Source organism: Dioscorea cayenensis, chromosome 4, assembly GCF_009730915.1.
Source record: "Dioscorea cayenensis subsp. rotundata cultivar TDr96_F1 chromosome 4, TDr96_F1_v2_PseudoChromosome.rev07_lg8_w22 25.fasta, whole genome shotgun sequence".
In the NCBI taxonomy this organism is placed as follows: domain Eukaryota; kingdom Viridiplantae; phylum Streptophyta; class Magnoliopsida; order Dioscoreales; family Dioscoreaceae; genus Dioscorea; species Dioscorea cayenensis.
In genome coordinates, this window is record NC_052474.1 from 55718 (window position 1) to 78918 (window position 23201).

Below are 23201 nucleotides of genomic sequence, written 5' to 3' on the forward strand. Positions count from 1 at the left end.
CCACCTTACAATATATACTATGAAATTTAAAACAATTACAATAATAATAATAATTAAAAATAGGAAATATTGGAAACAATCACAACCATGTTAATGGGCCTGGAAAGGAACAGAAAGTCTGTGCAGCCCAGCCCATGACTAGCCCATATGAAATGGGCACCGACCTTGAATCCGTGATGAGTATCAATCCAACCTCGATAGTGGTCTCGAGGATAACCCCTGCGCCGCGCCCCCTTCTCACCTCTCTTGTTCTCTCTCTCTCTCTCTCCACTTGCCTCCCGTGCCTCTCCCTCTCTCCTCTCTTCCGCCGCCTCGCCGTCTCTCTGGTTGTACCCTTCATATCTGGCCATTGAGCCGTCTTCTTCAGGTAATCATCTCTCTCACCTTGCTTTCTCTCTCTCTCTATCTCTTTCTACCTCTTTTGTTAAGCCGATGAAACCCTTAACTCTGCCCGAAACTCAATTTGCTATATCATCGATTTTGATTTAGATTTTGATTTCGATTTCATTGTCGTCTCGATCCGGATGCCCTAACCCTAATTTTAATCTTCTTGTATGCCCTTGGATCATGCCGCCTTCTTCGGTTTTCCTTTTCTTTTTTTTCTTCTTATTTAATCTTGTGCCCTAACTCGTGCTCAAGATTGGAGCGTGGCAATGAAGAGTTTGGTGTTTATTTATTTATTTATTTTTTGTTTTATATGATTTGTGATTATAATTTTTAGCGTTTTTCTCATAATTTTGTTGTCGGTACTGCATTCTTCTGGTTGTACCATTTCAATGTTCTGTACAGTGTACATGATTGCGCCTTTTGTGCCGTTTACGAGATCTGCATTTCTGCATGAATGGTTTCTTAAACTCACACGGATGTTGTGACCAAAAAATTGTGCTTCTTCTGGTTTAGTTTCATGTTTTTGATCAAGCTACTCCCATAGTTTCATTGATTTCGCGGATCTGAAGCTTGTTTTGCCTCTGATTATTCATTGATGTACGAGATTGAGTAGGGTTTCTAACATCTGTGCACTCATGATATGAATGCTAGTACAGGGCATAGATTAATGTTTTTGACTCCTTATATATGATGCATAGCATGCCTATTTTAAATATAAGATCAAGTCTGTTACTGTTTTAGTCTCTTTTTGCTCAGTTTGTATCTGGAAGGATTCTTGGAAAAGATTTTAACCATGTAGGACATGAGACAGTCTTCTAAGGCACTCTTGGGCAATTCCTAGGTAGTTGGGTCTTGATGTTGTTGTAGTCCCTAGGTGTCTTTATCATCCTTAAATGCCAAACAACATAATTCGAGAATACTAAAACTTCACTTTGTATGACAAAAGTGGTGGGTTGAGATGACCATCAATAGCTGAGGTTCTGAGTTGATATTCCTTCCATGTGATGTGACACACAGTAGCACTATTCTTCCTCCTAGAAGATCTATTGTTGTTATCTATATTACTTTTTAAGCCAATTATTTAATTTGTTCGGTGGTCACTGCGTTGAAACATACATTACATATTATTTGTTATTCTGTCTTTTTTTATTTCTTTCTTCTTTTTTTTTTTGGGTGTTTTGGATTGGGCATTAGTTGTTCTTTAACCTGTGATTTGGAGGAACACTACCTTTTCTGGTTGTTCTTCTGAAGAACAGAACTCTACATACTAGTATATGTTTTGCTTGTGCCGTGTCAGATGTAATTTTGTGCATTTCTGTTATTGATTTTTGACTCACATAGTAATATCAGAGACCATCTGTCCACATGTTTTGTTTAATACGTGAATGGATGTCATTGTGGAACAACCATTTAAATTTTTTATCATATTTGATGTGGTGCCGCTTTGTTTATACTGGATTTCTTATTGTATTTTATTGTTGTTATTGGTGCTGAGTTACCAAATCACCAACATAAATGCATATCTTGTTAGCAATGATTTTCTTTTTCTGATAGTAATTGCCTATTTTCTCAGGCATATGGGTGCATTTTGGGGAGGTTGAATTAGCCCTTACAAACCCCTAGGCTTTCCATGTACCCTTTAAATAATTACCATTCCTACAAACCTTGAATCCTTTTCGTTATCATTAACAGATAGTCAAATCACTCAAATGGAACCATCAAGCAATGGCCAAGCAACGATGTCTGTTAATCTTGGAACCCAGCAACTTCCTCCTACCAGCAAACAGATTGCACAGGTTGATTTATTGCCTAGGTTCCATACAACATCTGTTGACAAGGGGTCACAGCCGCTGTCATTAGCAGAAAGGCAATTTGCACAATCTAAGGTTCAAACTTCCTTGTCTGCAAACTTTGGGTCGTATCAATTTTTGCCAACCAACAATCAGCCTGTACAGATGGAACCATCGCCAAGAACCCCAAATCCCATGCCTGTTTATTTTGGCTTGCATTCACTGTCATCGACAAATAGAAGACCATCAGACATTTCTAGATCTCTCAACATTCAAACCTCAATTCCCAATAATCCAGGGTTATTACCTCCTCTGTATGCCAACAAGAGGCAGGTCCAAATGGTACCATCACCCAAGCTTCAAGCTGTGACACCAGCTACTGTGGGGCTCCAACAACTTTCATCAACTAATAAGCGTCCAGCCCAGACAGAATTACCATCGAAGGCGCAAACTGAGATTGAATCTGTGAGGTTAAAACTCAGGGAGTCTTTGGGTGCTGCTTTGGCAATGGTTTGTAACCAACAGAATAAGCAACAAGCACCACAAAAGAGCATGAAGGCTGAGGAAACAGATGCAGGTACATTAAAGCCAACAGAAATAAATTCTCAATCAGACAGATCAGGAACTGTACAAGAGAATGCTTTGTCTGGTACTTCAGAAGCTTCAGCCTCCAATGAGCATACAGAAAAACAGGAAAGCCAAATTCCAGCAGGTGGTATTGCAGCTACTGAAATGCAAGACTTGCAACCAAGCCATGGGATTTTAGAGGATGATTTGCTATTAAACAATAATTCTGTTATCAAAGATGAACTTCTTCAGGGACATGGTCTCTGTTGGGCTTCTGATGCCACTATTACCTCTGAAGGAATAAGTAGCTTTACTTCTAAAAAACCAAAACTAGCACTTGAGGAAGCTAGAGGAGATCCGGGTGGAGTATCAGATCAAACTTCTGTTACCCTTGCGATCAAAATCGAAGCTGAGCTTTTTAAATTACATGGAGGTGTCAATAAAAAATATAAGGAAAAGGCCAGATCTTTGTTGTTTAATCTGAAAGATCGCAATAACCCAGAGCTAAGGGAGAGGGTATTTTCTGGTGACATTGCTCCAGAACGTCTTTGTTCCATGACTGCAGAGGAACTTGCTTCCAAGGAACTCTCTCAATGGAGGTTAGCCAAGGCAGAAGAGCTTGCACAGATGGTGGTATTACCTGATTCTGATGTCGATATCAGGCGATTGGTGAAAAAAACTCATAAAGGAGAGGTTCAGGTGGAAGTTGAACGGGATGATAATGTTTCTGTGGAGGTGGCACTTGGAGCAAGTGTGCTCACGCAGATTCCGGCAAAAGTAAATGAAGGGGAAACTCAAGCTCAAGGGAAGACAAATGACAAAAGTGGTGTAGCTGCATCCAGACTTCAAGAAAAGGCATCTGAAGTCTCATTGACAGGGAAGAAGGCTGATTTAGGTGACCAGAACCTTGGCGGCAATTTAGATATTCTGAATGAGAAGCCTGATTTAATGCAAGAGCTCATGGTGGATGAACTGAAAGGTGCAGAATTACTTCCCCCAATAGTATCTCTTGATGAGTTTATGGAGGCCCTTGATTCTGAGCCACCATTTGAAAATATGTCAATGGGAAGAGGGGAAGATATGCCTAGTTTTGATGGGAAAACCTCAGATTCTGTTGAGCCTCAGAAAAGTACGGCCTTGGATGAGTTGAGCCCTAAAGTGGACTCTGCTTCAGGTAGCTTAGATTCCAAGTTGAATTCTGCACAAGCTGGATCAGTATCAAAGATGGATACCGTGGGTACTTGTTTGGTTGCTGATAACCCTGAGAAGGTAGATTCCAAGGATCCGGATATTGATGGTGAGACGAAATCCAATTCTATTCAAGCTGGATCAGAAGCTATCCCTTCTGGTAGTGCATCCAAGGGAGGCAATATCTGGGAAGGGTTAATTCAATTAGCTGCTTCTTCACTGGTGACTGTTATTGGCTTCTTCACAAGGTATGTTTTCTTACTTCTGTGCTGTGAGGCTTTTGAGATTCATTGCCCTTTCTAAATTATTTGTAGAGCATACGTAAGATGCATGCCTGTATTTGTGGCTTTAAAATCTATTGAAAATGTTACTCAGTATGTGTGACCTTCGGGTGTTGACAATAACTTGCTCATAAACTGTCCTTTCAGTGGGGAGAGAACATCTACTAGAGAATGGCCTAACATACTTGAGATCAAAGGAAGAGTCAGATTAGATGCTTTTGAAAAGTTCCTCCAAGATCTTCCACTCTCTCGGAGCCGTGCTGTTATGGTACTACACTGAATCTTTGCTTAAATGCATCAATTTATTAGTGATATTTTCCTCTTTTTTAGCATCAACCATTGAGGTTCAACTAGATGATTTGTACAGGTTCCTAAGTCTACCCAAACCAATATTTTATTTGTTTCACTGTGCCATTCTTCTTTTGCGTCATACACACAATTGCAACTGCTTTCCTTTCTAAAATGCAAATTTTGTGAGAAAGTATACAATGCCGGATATAACACAGATGAGTGAAAAAAAAATTAATCTCCAACACATTAACCATCTGTGATCTTGAAGTTGTGTGGCAGCAAGTGTACTTTTGCGGCATCTCTAAACCTCATTTCAATATTGTCTATCTGGCTCACATAATCTATTCTTGATTGACAGATTGTACAATTCTGCTGGAAGGAAGGTTCTCCCGAGAATGGTCGGGTCAACCTCTGTGAGGTGGTATCTATTGCTCAAATCTATTCCTTGTTTATGGTGGCCATTCTTATAGATCTATATCTGATTTTGGTTTTCTTCCTTTGCAGACAGTGGACTCATACATTGCTGATGGAAGGCTTGGTTTCGCTGAGCCTGCTTCAGGAGTGGAACTCTACTTCTGCCCGCCGCACAAGAGGACTACTGAAATGCTTGCAAAACACCTATCAAAGGAGCAGATAGAGACGTTAAACTCAGCTGAAAATGCCCTCATTGGTGTGGTTGTATGGAGAAAGGCTCATGTAACCGTATCACCCAGGATGTCATCGCACAGCAAGAACAGTAGCACCAAGAGACAGCTTTCTTCCAGAAGACATCAAAATGTTAATCCCACCATTAATTCTAAGAACTTGCAGGCCCCTCCACCCATTGCCCACCCTTCCCTTCCATCCCTCCCATCTGATGATGAAACTATGGATGATGTACCCCCCGGATTTGGTCCGGACGCTAGGGATGAAGATGATCTTCCTGAATTTGATTTTTCTCATGGAAATTCTCAAGCTTCAGTTCGTAATGCCTCCCACTCTTCTGGCCTTGGTATAGCTGGTAAACTTCCGGCTGATCAAATGAGAGAGCTAGTGCACAAGTATGGTCAGAGTGAAACTACAAAGAAACCAGCTCTGGAAATCCAACCATGGAATGAGGATGATGACGATGATGATATTCCAGAATGGCAACCTCCCCAGGATAGCCAGCCACACCCTCAACCCCATTCACTCACACCACCACCAACGGCACCACCTACAGCACAAGTGCAAGCCTATCAGACATTAAATGGTCAAACTGCGCTATTTAACCAACAAATGATGCAAGTAACAACACCTCAGCAGCAGTTAGCACAACCTCAACAACTTGTTCAGTTTGCAACAGCACTGCCCATGCAACTACAGCCACCTTTGCAATCTCAGATAGGGATGGGGTACGTGCAGCAGGTCCAGCAGAATGTGCAACCTGGTTGGCAGCCTGCACAATGGTGGCCCCCTGCTCCTGGGCCAGCAGATGCAGGTCCAGGTATGAATGCCCAGGTGCAGCCTTCACAGTATGGTTCCCAACTGGGGGATGGACAATTCTATGGGATGCAAGGCCATGGAGCCTCCCATAATGGGACCGGGTGGAGGCATCGATAAGTTCAACAATTTGGGGTGGGGGTGCGCTGACTGTTTGTTAACCATTCCCTGAGGCAATCAACTTTTTGTAGCAAGCTGGCATTCCATCTGTTCAAATATTTTGCATTTCCTTTTTTTTTTTCTTCCCTTTATCTGCAGGTCTGTATCAGGGATCCTTGTATATATAGTGCCAGTGGCGAATCTGGGTTGGGGGGTTGTCATTCACATTTAGGGGCGTTAGGAGTTTCTGTAGCATACCTGCATTTTTTGGTTTGCTTCCTAGTTTTGGGCCTGTGTGGATGGTTCAGGCAGAAAGCTAACTTAATATCCAAAAATCTAGTTCAGAACATACAACTACTACAAGTTATCATATTAAAGGATCTCGGAACCCAAATATTATGTTCGCGTGGGATTAATTCAAAATTTAGATCATGGCCCACTCTCTTTGCATGCATGCTTTGATTGATTCTTGTGCCAAGCCTTTTTAAGTTACATTTGTGAGGAAAAATAATTAAAAGTGGGTGTTAGGGAATATTCTACTAGTTAAAAACTAATAAATTTTACAAAAGAGATGCAATCTCGGTCATTGGCGTTTAAGATAATTTGTCACATTTTTCCATTGCGTACATGATATGCTTCGGGAGTCTCACAGCCTTGTGCAGAGCAGCCTGTCATGGCGACTTGGTTTGGCGCCAGATGACAAAAATAAACAGCTTGCACAAAAAACATCCCCAGAACGGTGGAGCAGTTTGTGAGTAAAAAATGGTGCATCATGTATCCTTTTGAAGATCTGATAGGCATGCACATTTCAACTGTTTCCAGGCTCTCGCAGCATGTTGCAGCGGGACACAATCTTTCGAAAGTCTTCCAAACTTAGCTGAAAGTTTCAACGAGTACTTCTTAGAAAATATTAATGAAAACAAGTCTCTGCTTGACCAATAGGCGAGAAAGTCTATTAGAAATACATGTTCTAATACAGACGAGCCATCGGTGGCACAGTGGCAGTGACACATCCCCTAAAGGGAAGTCCTAGTTCAAGTCCCAAAGCATGCAGACTCAAGGGTTGGAAGTAAAAAACATTAGCTACTTGTAGAATTTGTCTGATTTACTCTACATGCAATACCACCAAAAAAAATCACTAACGCAAAAATGTGATTAACAACATTTGACATCCTATCAAGAAATCTACGTATGAAAATTTATTAGACAAAATAATACACTTGGACTTATATAACAAGAAATAAAGAATGAGAAGAATCATTCATTTTAAAAAAGCTCATACGATAGACTTGTTGCTTATTACAGGATTGCCTCTTGGTTTTGCCTGGTATAATACTCAAGCCTGCTGGACCATAAATTAGAGTTGAGTGCAGGTAGATGCTAGCATTGCAGTTCCAGTCTAATGGCTCTTATGTACATTTAGTTTCAAAAACTGAACATTGGATAATGCTTCTAACGCAATACATGATATCATCGAATGTTTAATACTATCAACCCTTAATGTAAATTTCAATATTATGATTTACGTCAGCTATCAACTAGTTCAAGATGGTATGCATTTGAAAATATAAAGAAGGATTCCTCACCTTCCCATCTTTGTCACTGTCAAAGCAATGAATCATAAGTGCTATTTCCATCTCAGTCCAACTGAAATCATGAGCAATGGCCATTCTCTGCAAATCACGAAGGGAAATATGCCCCTTCCCTACCTCTGCAATTCAAGTCAGGATCCTTAATATGCATAATTGAAAAGAATTGAAACAAGAGAACAATATTGCATCCCACAAGTTTAGGGTACAAAGTTAAAGAAGTTTTTAGCAGACATTTTACCATCAAATGAGAAGAAGAAAGCAACTAATTCATCTTCAGTCAGCTGAACCCGTCTACTATTCTGAACAATAAAAACTTTATTATTAAACAACAGAAACATCAAGATATAAAATGAAATGCAAGCATCGAGCCCTTTGGAACCACAAACCAGTTTTCTTTGCTTCTTTTTGGCAGATGTAGCTTGAGTTTTTGTCTTGTCTGTCATCCCATGAAGTTGGGCACCACGTGTGGTTTTCCCAGAATTCTGAGAAGGCCCACCAGCTTCCGCGGTGGAACACTCTGCCACACTTCCTAATGATAGAGCAATCGCCTGCGTAAGGTATTAAGCCATCAAATTGTAGAGCCATCCATGTTCGCATAAAGCAAGAGTGAGATGAAGACATAACAAAAATTTCAAAGTATATCCCACAAAGAGACTACCTGTTGCAGGGATGCCTCATCATTGTCAACTAGCTCATCCTCTTTCATGCTTCCTTCCCGGTTTGGCCTTTTCCTTGTTTTTGCTAAACTAAAAGAAATCTTTTTCTTTCCCTAAAATAAAAACTAGACCTTTGAGAATGGACTGATCACATCAAATTTTGACATCAGAATTAGCATTGAGACCTAAAGATTGATCAACAAGGCTGGTTGACAATATGTATCCAAGATAGAACACTTCATTACAAAACAAATCATCAGAAATAATGCATTTCTCAGACTATTTGCCCCCAAAATTCCAAAACAAAAATCATAAGATCCTACCTATTTCACCAATTCATTGCTAAAATTCCAATGCTTAGAATTATTACCAAACTAGCATATAATTCAGCATTATAAAGTGTCTCTCTTGGAATGCGTTTCATATATCCAATTCATACATATATGAATCAAAGGGGGAAGGAACAAAAACTTCACCTTGGCCTTGAGATTTTGCCGAGAACCAGTAGGCAGCGGCTCATAGTCATCATCTTCATCATTCCGATCCTCATCGGATGGTCGGTACTCGTCGTCATCGTCTCCCCGCTTGACGGCGGCCTTTTTTCCTTTACTGGCTCCTTGTGGGGGCTTAGAACCAGGGCGGAGGAGGCCAAGGGCTTCGAGCCTGGCCCTGTTCTCTTTGATTCTCAACAATCTCTCCCTCTCGTACTCTAATGCACGTTGCTCCCAAGCTTCACCTTCTTCTTCTCCTGCTCCTCCTTCTTCGCCCTGGCTCGAGGTCTCTGGCGTAGAGGGCTCGTTGTCGTCCTCCATTGTCGTTTCTTTCTCTCCTCCAAGCATAGGGAAAGATCCCTGAAATTAATACATTTTATGTATTGTTTTCATATATAGACCCTGTAAAAAACTCATAATTATATTCCAATGTAGAAAAGAAAATAATTATGGAATGAGATTTTATCACTGTTTTCCTATAAATGATACAAGAGGGGAAATGCAGAAATCCGACTGATTTTTTTTTATTTTTTTATAAATAAGTGGCATACGTGTCCCCTACTTAAAAAAAAAACGAAGGGATGTACATAAATATATAATAAGCTCAACAAATATATATACTTTTGTGTCGATTTTACAATTTAATCTCATATTTTTTTTGAAACAAATATCCTAAGTAAGGGACCTATTGTCAATAAACGAAGAGGACATTGGCACAATTAAAAAATTGTATAATATTTTTTTTTTAGAATTTTTTTAATTATTTGCTAACCTCTCTCATAAATAATAAGATTGGTAAAGATTGCTTATTTTACAAAAATATCTGAACATTTTTATTTTTATCTCTTTACAATGGGAATAAACATTCAATGTGAATAAACAATATAAAGGTTATATGCATGGATTTAATAACTTAACCCATCTGTGCCCTCATTTTATATGAGTTAAGATTTGAACCCGTCTCCTTAGCACGGATACTAATACCCTATGTAGGAGACATGTTAAAAGACTAAGGATGTAAATGGGGGATTCCATGAAATAACCCCCCGTGGGGCGGGAAACGGGGGAAAATCCATGAAATAACCCCCCGTGGGGCGAGAAACGGGGGAAAATCCCTCCCCGTCTCGCCGGGCAGGGGCGGGGGCGGGGAGAGCATTCCCCGCCCCGCGAGGATCCCCACGGGGATTCTCCGATTTTTAATTATATATATATATATTGAAAATAACTTATATGATTATTTATCTATTTTAAAAAAAAAAATTCAATATGAATATAAGATTATAAGGACCAAATATTTGGATTTTAAAAAAAATATATTTTTGGTATTTATTAATAATGTTTTAGACTTTTAGTAATATTAGTGTTACTTCCGTGTGATGTACAAATATAATTATATGAATTTTTTTTTAAAATTTTTAATAATTTTTTTTTATTTTCTATAAAAATTAAGGTAAAATTAAGATTAGATAAAATAAGCTATTTATCAACTTTAAAGATATAATATTTTTAAAAAATTAATTTTATTATATATTATGAGATAAAATAATAAAAATTAGTTTAAAATAATATAATTTAGTATTATGTTATAAATATTTTAATATTATTAAAATAATATTGGTAAAATTTTTATGAGAAATTGACAAGTGTGAAATAGGTCTTCTATTTTAATATATATATATATATATAGTATTATTAGAATTTTATGTAATAAAAAAAATTGGTGGGGGCGGGGATTCCCCGATCCCGTGGGGATCCCCGTGGGGGAGTGAGTTGGGAGAATTTTTTCAATTTGGAGCGGGAATTCACCCCCAGGGAAGTGAGGATGGGGCCATCCCCCCATTTACATCCCTATAAAAGACCAAGAGGTTATTATGTTTTTTTTAATCTATTTTATCTATTAATATTATATTATTTTATTTAGATAAAAAAAATTAGCCTTTCCCACAAACTTTCCTTGCTTGTTTTTTTAAAGAAAAATTAGTTACGAGTGCTCAAGAGTTTTCAACCATTTGATCAATCTTTCCGATAAACTTGTATTTTTATTTATAAATTTTTTATATTTTTTAAAATTATTATTATTTTAATAATTTTTTTATAATACTAAAAAAAACTTTTTTTGTTTTTCATTAGTGTTGAAACTTGCCCTTTTTCCAATGTAGGCTTGTTAATATAAAAACGAATACACTCTTCTCCTACTTTGGCTTAGGTGCACCGAGTGCAACCACATCAGCCTTAGGCTTTGTTTGGTTCAAATGGGGAGGGGGGAGGGGAGGAGTGAGGAGAGAGTAAAGAGGAGAGGAGAATGGAGGGTTTGAAAAAAATTTATGTTTGGTTCACTGGAGAAGCGTGGAAGGGTAATCTATCTTTTTTGTTTGGTTAGAAGGAGTTAGGAGGGGTGAGAAGAGGTGTGATGTGCATTTTACCAACTTGCCCTTTTATATAAAATTGATCATAATATATTTTTTTTATACATACCTAGGATTATTTTGTGCCAACTTTTATAATATTAATTTTAACATTAGTAATAATATTATTTGTATAATATTAATAATATTATATAAATAATAATAATATTATTAAACTAATACTATAATCACTCATTTTATATATATATTTTATATTATTATTATATAAAATATTATTATTATTATTATTATTATTATTATTATTATTATTATTATTTGTGGGCTCCTTTTTTTTACCCGGCCTTTAATTAGGATTGACCGGTTAAAATATGGATCACAAATCAATTTTTTTTTTATTTTTTTTTTAGACTTCAAGGGATTGTGAGTTTATGACTTCCATAAGAGGCAAGCCTCTAATGTTAATTACCCCAGACTGATGCATGGGAACCTCCGATTAAGAACAAAATGTGAATGACAAACATGAGAGAAAACAAACTTGATCAATTACATGAATTTGATTGAGAATACAAAGATTAGAAAATTCTAACTATCATAATTCCCTTTCCCTAATCTCTCTCTAGCTTTACATAATTTTAATCTATTTTGACTTTGTTCTATCCTAACTTTTCGCCGAAGATCATGCTGAGGATGTCTCCTTTGACTTTGTTGACCTTGATCTTACTTTTCTTGCTTGTGTCTTGAATATCAACTGGATCACAAACTTGACTTCATTTGATTTGGGGCTTTTGAAAACTCCGGCATTTCACACTTGTGAAGCTTTCAGTCTTGGACTCATGAAACTCTTTAATCTTTGACTTTTGATGTCTCAAGATTCCTGAACTCACTTGTCCCATTATTTGAGTTTATTTTATTTTATTTTTTTTTTAAGCCTTGACTCTCCTATGCTCCCGAGTCTTAACTTATGCCTCTCTGAGTCATGACCATTCATATGATTCGGTCACTAACTTGATTGCTTTAACTTGTTTTTTTAAGAATATTTTGTGAATTTTTGAGCGGTGATCCCCATTTGTCGCATGAATCATGAACTTTTTTTCTAAATTTTTGGAGTTTGAAGACTCGGTGTCTTCACGCTTTTATGAAACCTTTTTTTTTATCATTATTACCTAGGAACTTTTCCTTCACTAATTGAGTTTTTTTAGTCAATTTGAGACAGTTCCTTTCCTCTCTTTTTTTTTAACATATGAGGTGTGAGCATGGTTCAATAATTTTTTTTCTTGCTCGAGGAAAGACTCCCATTTGTTCGTGTGGATCTTTAAAGATTTTTTTTTTACTTAAGAATTTTTTTATTCAAATATTTTCGACTTCATCAAGAGGGGACGCAAGAGTTAATGATCTTCAACACATTCTTCATTCACTCAAGAGAGTCTCAAGAGATAGTGAGGAAACTCTCGAAAAGAGCTCTCTACCACTACATTGGCCTCAACATGAGATTCATAGTCTTCATACTTTTTCTTTCACTCAAGAGAGTCTCAAGAGATAGTGAGGAAACTCTCGAAAAGAGCTCTCTACCACTACATTGGCCTCAACATGAGATTCACAGTCTTCATATTTTTCCTTCCACTCAAGAGAGTCTCAAGAGGTAATGAGGAAACTCTCGAAGAGAGCTCTCTACCACTACATTGGCCTCGACATGAGGATTCACGGTCTTCGTATTTTTTTCCTTCCACTCGAGAGAGTCTCGAGAGGTAATGAGGAAACCCTGAGAGAGCTCTCTACCACTACATTGGCCTCGACATGAGATTCACGGTCTTCGTATTTTTTTCCTTCCACTCAAGAGAGTCTCAAGAGATAGTGAGGAAACTCTCGAAAAGAGCTCTCTACCACTACATTGGCCTCAACATGAGATTCACAGTCTTCATATTTTTCCTTCCACTCAAGAGAGTCTCAAGAGGTAATGAGGGAAACTCTCGAGAGAGCTCTCTACCACTACATTGGCCTCGACATGAGATTCACGGGTCTTCGTATTTTTTTCCTTCCACTCGAGAGAGTCTCAAGAGGTAATGAGGGAAACTCTCGAGAGAGCTCTCTACCACTACGTTGGCCTCGACATGAGATTCGTAATCTCCATATTTTTTTCACTCAAGAGAGTCTCGAGAGGTGAGTGAGGGAAACCCTTGAGAGAGCTCTCTACCACTACATTGGCCTCGACATGAGATTCACGGTCTTCGTATTTTTTTCCTTCCACTCAAGAGAGTCTCAAGAGGTAATGAGGAAACTCTCGAAGAGAGCTCTCTACCATTACATTGGCCTAAACATGAGATTCATAGTCTGCATATTTTTTCACTCAAGAGAGTCTCAAGAGGTAGTGAGGAAACTCTCGAAGAGAGCTCTCTACCACTACATTGGCCTCAACATGAGATTCATAGTCTTCATACTTTTTCTTTCACTCAAGAGAGTCTCGAGAGGTGGTGAGGGAAACTCTCGAGAGAGCTCTCTATCACTACATTGGCCTCGACATGAGGATTCACGGTCTTCGTATTTTTTTCCTTCCACTCGAGAGAGTCTCGAGAGGTAATGAGGAAACTCTCGAGAGAGCTCTCTACCATTACGTTGGCCTCGACATGAGGATTCATAGTCTTCATACTTTTTCTTTCACTCAAGAGAGTCTCAAGAGGTAGTGAGGAAACTCTCGAAGAGAGCTCTCTACCACTACATTGGTCTCAACATGAGATTCACAGTCTTCATATTTTTCCTTCCACTCAAGAGAGTCTCAAGAGGTAATGAGGAAACTCTCGAAGAGAGCTCTCTACCATTACATTGGCCTCAACATGAGATTCATAGTCTTCATACTTTTTCTTTCACTCAAGAGAGTCTCAAGAGGTAGTGAGGAAACTCTCGAAGAGAGCTCTCTGCCACTACATTGGCCTCAACATGAGTTTGTGGAAGTGGGCCTACAAATTCGTAATAATATCCTTAACCTTCACTAAAATTTCCCCTCTCCCGTGGCATTTTTGCATATCACCCCTTTGAATTCCTAGTATCTAAGGATTTATGCAGCTAGGCCCTGTAACTTTTCACTTTTTTTTATTTGATCAGATTTGTAAATAAACCTTAAAACTCATCTTTTCTCATTTTTTTTGATTTTTTTTTTTGCAAATAAATCCAAGACTTCACAATTTTTTTTTTTCGTGCCAATTTTGCAAATAAGTCCAAAAATTTCAACGTTCATATTTTTTTTGCAATTTTCACATAAATCCTCCAATATTTTACTTTTCACATCCTCTAAATCTACTCGGTTTTTAAGCATAGCATTGGCATCCTCTAATCATAGTTAATAAACACTACATGACAATGGCCTGGCTATTACATGCAAGATGTGGACCATGTCACATTAATGCATACGTATATATGAACATGACTATCCACTAGAAAATAAACATAGATTCATGTGGTTGGGAATGAAAAGTGGATAGAGAGAGAAATCAAAAAAAAAAAATATGCTCACATTGAACGCATGATACCATGTATGCCATATATATTTTATATATATATTTTTTTTAAAATATATAAAGAACAATAATCATATAAAAGAAACATGCATGTATATAGGGAACCATGATTATATGCAATGATCATATAAAAGGGACATGCATGTCATGATCATATAATAGGCATACATGCACGAACAGAAGACATTCAATGCAAAGAATTTGAGCATGAATAAATATATATAATTTGATTGTTTGTATCCACCATGCATCCATGCATATTAATCCCAGATGATTCTTTAAGTATCTTACCTCGTTCTTTCTCCACCCGAAGAGTTTTTTTTTTTTTAATCCGTTCCTTGTATTATCTCTCCCTCTTTCTTCTCTTCCTCTGGGATCTCTCCTCGTTTTTTTTTTACTGTCCCCTCTCTCTATCCCTTTTTCGTCTTTTCTTTTTTCCTCCCTTCTTTTTTTCTTCCTCTCTCTTGATTTTTTCTTTTCGGCTTTTACCCGGTTGTTTTTTTTTGTTCATGAAATCCGGGATTTTTATTTTATTTTATTATATTTCTCTTTTTTATGGATTTTGAATCACCATTATCCTTTTTTTCATGAAATTTTTTTCGCCGATTATATATATATACATATATATATTAATCCCCTTTTTCATCATTATCTTTTTTCCTTGAATAGATATATTTTTTCAACATCCGGATATATTTTTTTATCCGAATCATTATTTTATTATTTTTTTATTATTTTTTTTATCCTCATTTTTTTCCGGATTTATTTACTTATTTTTTAATAAATCCGATTTTTTTACTCATGGATTAAAAACAATCCTTCTCTTCACCAACCTTGATAAGGACATTTTAATTTGTCCAAATTTAAAATTGGGAGATTATCCGGATTTATCCTTAACTTAGATTTTTTTTTTAAACCATAACTATTTTTTTGGGATAAATATGGTTTGTTAAAAAATATTGGAAGATGATTTTATCCTTCCTTCTTTTTTTCATTTCTCTTTTTTTTATTATTATTTTTTTATAAAAACAATTACTTTGTATCCAACCATCCTCTGGATAAGGATGGTTATCATTATCTTTTTTTTTTATATTTAAATTAAGAAAAGATATTAGGAGATTCTAAAAAAATTATCCCTTCTTCTCATAATTATCTCCCTCCTTTATTCATATCATAATTGAAATAAAAATCATATTTGGATTAGAATTCGGATTTAAAAAAAATCTATATAAACATTATTATTACTAAATTGACACATTTAAAAAAAAAGAGAAAACAAAAATAATATGAGATATGAAATTTAAGTTTTAAAAAGATATTATGGTAATTTCTGAAATTAATAAAGGGTATTTTGGTCTTTTTATATGCATTTAAAGTTTAAAATATTTATTGAATAATTCCACCCCTCCAAAAGACCCCGATTTGAAGGGGTGGGATGTGAGGGGTTTGGAGGGGTGAAGCACCCCTCCAAACTCCTCTTCCTCCTTACTCCTCTAACCAAACAACCATCACTTCTCTTCACCCCTTGCTACCCCTCCAAAATCCCCCAACCAAACAAGGGGTTAGTGATGATGAGCCCATTCTTTTGTACTTGGGTGAGTGTGGGCATGCCGAAAGGGCAAGCTTGCCTCTGGCAAGACGCACCGACACAGAAAGATAAGCTCACTCTCTTACATCGATTGAAAACATATCAACAAGAGCTAGCTCATCAGTTTATGTTAGGCTGCAAGTAAGCTGGTGAGCTCACCATGATTCCGACACATAGGCAAGTAAATGGGTCTATACATAATTAATTTTTTTAGATAAATTTAGATTTAAAAATAAATAATTGACAAAGTATACATCTCTTAGAAAATTATTTATAAAATTAGAAAAACTTGAGGGATGTCATGTTACTTTGTTTCTCTTGGCATAATGGCATAATTATTATAACTGTGTCAAGTTCATATTATGCTTGATGAACCATGGTTTATTCATTAGTCAAAGTTTTTTTTTTCTTTCGGGATCATTCATGAAGATAACAATTTAATTTAAGTAAAATATTTCAAGAGTTTTTGTCGTAATTATATCATTCGGTTGGTAAATTTAAACAAGCTGAATCGAAATAAAATTTTAAAAAATAACACAACTTTTGAGAAGTGAGGGAGTACGTGGGACGGGAAGCCAGTAAATTTGACACATTGGTCACATCAACCATGACTAATAATAGACTAATAGTAAATTATAAATAGTAAGCGTGTGTCAATAATGTATAGCTGTGAAATATATAGTAAGTTTTATTTCAAACTTACCCAGGGGAGGTATGTTAATAAGGAAATAAATAAATAAACAAATAAATAAATAAATAAATAAGAGCGGGGGAGTGATATGTGGCGGTGGCCCGTTGAAACACCGCATCAATTGAAATCGTTGAATTTAGTTATTATAGTCTGAACGCACACATAACTCATCAAAGCAATGCACCAGAAAGAAGAGCACGGTTACCGGAAGTTGCGAGCCAGCTAAATCCTTCGATCCTTGCAGTGCTGACGCGTGTCTTTCTTTCATTTATTTAAGGCTCGAGTTCCCTTCCTTCTCTACTTCTGCTTTGTTTTAGATGATGCTCTTCTTTTCTTAATTTTAACGCTGTGTTTTTGATGGAGGACAGCAACAGTGTGTGATTATCCACCTTTTCAAAAAGTGTGTGTTTAATTAGGATAAGGGATTCAAGTTGCTAAGGTGAGTAATTGATGCTTTTTATTGAGTTATTATTCATTAATTTTCACAAAGATGTGATCTTGAATGGCTGATGCAGATTTAATTTGCTATATATGGCACTTTGTTCGCCTTAATTCTTATATAAAGACTTGGTTTTTATTGTGGTTTGTTGCTTGTGTTGTTAATATTCCAAAGTAGTATTTGTTTTTGTTATTGTTGTTGCTGTTGTTGTTGCTGTGATCTGCGTCAATGTTCCAAAATTGATATATATGCATCATCAAAATAGGATGAAGTTATTTTTTGGTTATTAAAGCATGTTTAATCCTCGCCTCTTGTGATGCATTCTCGATCGCGACTTGATTTCCATTGCATATAGACTAGAATAGTAGAAAATCTCTCCAGAATATAACACAGTTTCCATTGTTTTTAGTTTGTAAACATTGGAGGAACATTTGATTCATTGGTTCATAATTAATGGAAACACGAATCCAAGCCAGAAGCACAAAACCCAAAGGTATTCGGTTCTTGGAATATGTCAGGAACAAGGTCTTCACATTCGAAACATATCAAACCATTGTTTTGGCCATTACTTTCTTTGCATATGCTGGCTACCATGCTACCAGGAAAGTCACAAGCATTGTTAAAAGTGTACTTGATCCTGACACCAAGAATTTGGGCTCCTCCCACAATCCAGCAATTCTACAGGGCTGGGTTCCCTTTGATGGCTCAGATGGCACTGCATTGCTTGGAGAGATTGATCTGGCCTTCCTCTCCGTGTACTCTGTAGGCATGTACTTTGCCGGTCATTTAGGCGATCGTTTGAATTTACGAATCCTTTTGACTGTTGGAATGGTTGGGACTGGTCTCTTCACTTCAATTTTCGGTTTTGGTTACTGGTTGAACATACACAGTTTCTTCTTCTACTTGGTGGCTCAGCTGTTAGCCGGTTTGTTTCAGTCGACCGGTTGGCCCTCAGTTGTTGCGGTGGTCGGCAACTGGTTTGGGAAAAGGAAGAGGGGGTTGATTATGGGAATTTGGAATGCACATACTTCAGTTGGAAATATAGCTGGCTCACTTATTGCTGCTGCCTTGCTCAATTATGGATGGGGCTGGTCATTTGTTGTTCCTAGCCATATTATGGTTCTGCTTGGTTTGACAGTGTTCCTGTTCCTGCCTGTTAGCCCTGAGGAGATGGATCTCAGCAGGCATGGTGAATTGCTGAAGCCTTCGGATAAGAGCGGTATAAGGGATCATCTTTTGGAAGGAGTACTAGTAGATGATGTCGAGGAGAAAGCAGTGGGTTTCATGGAGGCCTGGAGGATCCCTGGTGTAGCTCCATTTGCCTTTTGTTTGTTCTTCTCCAAACTGGTCGCTTATACCTTCCTCTATTGGTTGCCTTTCTACATCAGTCATACAGGTATATTTCATTCCTTGAAACAAAAATTTCTAAACCTCAGACAATTTATAGGTACTGCGTGAGTTGCTACAGAATGAGATATTATTATTATGTGTTCTTTAGTTCTGCTTCATCTTAAATTCAAGAAACACATATTTCTTCTAGACGTTCAAATAGTTTATGAATCAAATAGTTTGATGAGTTTTCCGTTGAATTGTTATGATTATATATTTGACGGGGCTGGCATGTGTTGTGTGATGATATGAAACTTAATTTATCCGACTTGCAGCTATTGATGGCGTATATTTGTCTGATTCCATGTCGGGGACCCTATCGACATTGTTTGATGTTGGAGGTGTGGTGGGTGGCATTCTTGCTGGTCATATCTCGGACCGGCTGGATGCCCGTGCAATAACAGCTGCGAGTTTCATGTATTGTGCCATCCCAGTCCTCTTCCTATACCGTATATTTGGTGGTGTCTCACTCTTTTGGAACATCACTCTCATGTTCATCACCGGGATATTTGTGAATGGCCCATATGCACTTATAACAACAGCAGTCTCAGCTGACCTTGGCACGCACAGCTCGCTTAATGGAAATTCTCGAGCCTTGGCAACAGTGGCCGCTGTGATAGATGGCACAGGTTCTGTGGGTGCAGCAATAGGACCTCTGCTGACTGGCTACATCTCTGCAGAAAGTTGGAATGCTGTGTTTACAATGCTTATGGTGGCAGCTCTGCTGGCAGGATTACTGCTGACCAGGCTAGTGGTGGCTGAGGTAACTGCAAAAATCCAAGCTGGAAGATTGCCGGTAACCACTGCTCCATCCGGATCTTCCGTGGCTGACCAAGAAGTGTAATGGTGTTTGACACCGAATTCGTGTCATATCTGTGAAATATTTGCTTTTACTTTTTTGTTTTGTTTTTTGTTTTTAATTATTATTATTAGGAAGCAAGAGAAGGAGACTGAGTTCACACTGTTGTACATAACAACTAAATTCTGGCTACTTGCCTACTCATAGGAAGAGATGAATAATAGTAACTACCCAAATGATTATCACAAAGCTGCAAAGTTGTCTGGATAGTCTTTGGTCTTGAATTACAGAAAAGGTTAAATCAGCAGCAGTGGTGCATATAAGCTAGGCCATTAGCTATAATAGGTTCATTATTTATTCTAAGTGGGTTGATATATACCTTCTATCAATTGATCATGCCCATTGTTTGTCTTCTTCTCATATACAATGCGATCTTAGTATGATGTTGCCATACGAACAGTGAAGCACAAAAATTTTCATCATTATCATCTTAAACTTTTATTTGATGATATGATTTATTGTATCTGTTGTGATAATTCCTTTTTATCTTATTTTGCTTTGAATGATCTATGGAATTTATTTAAAAATAAAAAGATGATGATGTAATAATCAGATCCTGTCGGTGCAAGAGTGTAGCAGAAATTGGCAGAAGCTTTCGACACAGGAGAAATATCACAGGTTGCAATGCGAATGTCATAGCATCTCTCATCATCATCATCTCTATATTCATTAATCATGTCACGCCCCGAGCCCGAGGCATTGACAAACGGCCGTATACCCATAAGGTCGAGACCCAATGGACATACAAGGCCTCAAAATATGTCTCACAAAAATAAGATAACAAGGTACTAACATCACAAGAAAATAAGAATTTAAGGGATACAATAACTAGGTTCACAACTAAGATCCATGGAAATTAAAAATGCAAGGTTCAAAGCTTAAACAAATAACAGTTCGAGGTTCCCAACAGAAAGACTATTTACATGATAACCAACTGGTGTTCGCTCAACGGTCCCCGCTAAGCTATTCACCACACACTTACTCCTGATCTGATAAAGATAAGAACCACTATTTATGAGCTTGACAGCCCAGTAAGCAACCACTAAAAATATAGGGATCACAAACTCAATAATTTCACAAAACATGCTTAAGTGTAATATTGTACAATAAGAATAGAAATAAAGCTTCGATTTCAGAGTATTTCAAACAAACATAATTTTTCCAAGTGAAAGAGTATATATGTCCCTCAAATAACTAATGACAGAAACAAAACCACAGAACTTTTATATTTAAACTCGGTGACCCGAGTCGGATTGTCAGAGTTCATTTATTTACCCTCGGTGACTCGAGCCAGATTTTTCAGAGGCCGTTATTCTCCACCGACGGAACGGTGCGAAACTAGTTTCTTACCATAGTCAGAAATGCATGTAAAAGTCATTATAGTTGAAACATTATGTTGGGTTACAGTTCAAATTAATCACAAAACTCAGTTAATGTTGATGCAACAATAATGGGGTCTCACAAAAGCACAATAACAATCTAAGCTTATACCATATATGCACTAAAACTTATGGCTTGCTTGAGGTTTCATAATCCAGGAAAGTTCCATCAACACGGTATCCAAGAGAATAGTTATTATTACTAGCCACTCAACTAACCCGAGATCAAAGTGCAGGATTCTTCTAATATGTCTGTATATACATGCTGTAACATTGGAGCTATTAAATAAAAATCAGCCTATCATGTGTTCTTTAAGTGATAACACACTTATTAAATTATTCATTCATAACCATTGATCTCATGATCAAAGTCCTGTCATCTAATAAAATTCACGTAATAAGAATAAATAACCAATACCGGCACTCTTCAATTAATTAAATAAATTTCATATTTAAATAAGAATATCGAGAAGCCTTACAATCTCATTCAGTTGCATCGAATATAACATATAGTCAAAATTCAAACTCATTTTCTCTACTTTTCCAAACTCCAGAACCCAAATATAATTTAACCCTAAAAATATATCAAACCATACAGATTTCTAAGAAACGGAAAATACTTGTTAACTTTTTCAAGGACAAAACCAGATACTCCTGACCACTCTTGAAAACCCTAGAACAATTTAAACCAAAAAGGAAACCCTAAGCATTAAGGAATCAAAACAAGGACTAATAAAAGATAACCAATCGAAGAAGGGAAAAGCGAACCTACCACAAATACTCCTAGATGAGCACTCGACACGAAAGATTTCCTCGTCCTTGCTACACGCCCCCAAAATTGAACAATGAGCGAAAGAGGAAGGCTACGAATTCTCTGGTTTTACCGATTCTATTTTTATCCCGTAACCACTAGCGGTTACCAGGAACGTGGAGGCTCACAATTCCTGAAAGATAAAGTTGGTTTGAAAATTTTAAATATATATATTTATTATTATTATTATTTTTTAACATGAAAAGAGTTTAAAAAAATACAAGTGGGGTCCACAAATCAGCTGCACAACTTTTTTGTTTTTTAATTGCAAATGCCGAAATCTCATTAAATATGCTTATTTCAAATGCATCGGGCTTTGTTGATTATATGAACTCATGTTGATTATATATATATTGGTTTAGTAAAGCAAGGAATGATGAAGGATTAAGCTCATCTAAACGAACACATGAGTTTGCTACTCATGAGGATGATGTTGATCAAAACCAAGAGACTAGAACTTAGATGTAGCAAGAGAGCAAGGATAGAAAAGTCTTTTGGTCTAAATTTTCTAACCTATTTGCTAGAAAGTGAACCTCCAACCTATCCTATGAAGAAGTTGTGACTTCTTCAAAGGGTCTTTTATGGAAAGAGACCATTAAAAGTAAAATTGATTCCATTTTACAAAATCATGCTTGGGAATAAGTGGACCTACCTCCATGATGTAAACCTCTAGGATCTAAAATGGCGTTTGGTTGAACGTAATTGTAAATACAGTAGATTTTCAGTTATAATGTAACTGCAAGTACTTGGAGTTTACAATACAGTGGAATCAAATATGATATTTGGTTGGATGTAATTGGAGATATTGTATTATAAAATTTTATGTTTGCTTTAAGTGATTTGTTAATGTATTTAAGGTATGTGGTCACCTAAGGTTAGGTTAGCAACTTACAATCACATATTTTAAATATAAATATTATTAATATATGATAAACCTAAATTAAGTTTTTAAACATAAATATTAATAGGCTATTAAACGAATTTTATTGTAAAACTAATTATTAGACAATTAGCATAATTTTTAAAAAATTATAAGTTCAACTGTCTCTTAATTATTAGTTGTTTTAATTATTTTTCTAGTTATTATTACAAATATTTTCAAAAAATAGTTGAGATAAGTTCAACTGTCTCTTAATTATTAGCCGTTTTAATTATTTTTTAGTTATTATTACAAATATTTTCAAAAATATTTGAGATTATTTTTTGAAAATATTTTTAAATCACCATCTTATTTTAATCCTAATCTTGCCTATCTCCGACACCGTTTTATCTTACTCTTGATCACGTTCATCCATCGCCGACTCCGACATCCTCACCGTGCCGAACCACGCTTGGGCTTCATATTTCTTTTCATCATGAGATACGAG

The 23201-nt window shown here is 36.8% G+C and overlaps 3 protein-coding genes across 5 annotated transcripts; 2 read left to right on the forward strand and 1 right to left on the reverse strand.

Moving 5' to 3' along the window:
- The first annotated feature begins 90 nt into the window (after positions 1-90).
- LOC120257987 lies at positions 91-6247 on the forward strand. 2 transcript variants are annotated; one of them, XM_039265312.1, is made up of 6 exons: positions 91-367; positions 1961-1983; positions 2080-4180; positions 4361-4481; positions 4863-4922; positions 5009-6247. In XM_039265312.1, exons 2-6 carry the CDS (start codon positions 1965-1967, stop codon positions 6083-6085), a joined length of 3378 nt encoding a protein of 1125 aa, XP_039121246.1. In that variant the 5' UTR covers positions 91-367; positions 1961-1964; the 3' UTR covers positions 6086-6247. The 2 variants fall into 2 exon arrangements, with proteins under 2 accessions (XP_039121246.1, XP_039121247.1); XM_039265313.1 differs by lacking the exon at positions 1961-1983.
- On the reverse strand, positions 6196-9168 carry LOC120257988. 2 transcript variants are annotated; one of them, XM_039265314.1, is made up of 6 exons: positions 8789-9168; positions 8315-8425; positions 8043-8204; positions 7895-7955; positions 7651-7775; positions 6196-6941 (listed from the first exon to the last, which is right to left on the reverse strand). In XM_039265314.1, exons 1-6 carry the CDS (start codon positions 9149-9151, stop codon positions 6873-6875), a joined length of 891 nt encoding a protein of 296 aa, XP_039121248.1. In that variant the 5' UTR covers positions 9152-9168; the 3' UTR covers positions 6196-6872. The 2 variants fall into 2 exon arrangements, with proteins under 2 accessions (XP_039121248.1, XP_039121249.1); XM_039265315.1 differs by lacking the exon at positions 8315-8425.
- Positions 9169-17352: 8184 nt separating this feature from the next.
- Positions 17353-19963, forward strand: LOC120257975 (putative glycerol-3-phosphate transporter 1). Its single transcript, XM_039265290.1, has 3 exons — positions 17353-17396; positions 17806-18792; positions 19061-19963. Exons 2-3 carry the CDS (start codon positions 17850-17852, stop codon positions 19627-19629), a joined length of 1512 nt encoding a protein of 503 aa, XP_039121224.1. The 5' UTR covers positions 17353-17396; positions 17806-17849; the 3' UTR covers positions 19630-19963.
- The last annotated feature ends 3238 nt before the right edge of the window (positions 19964-23201 follow it).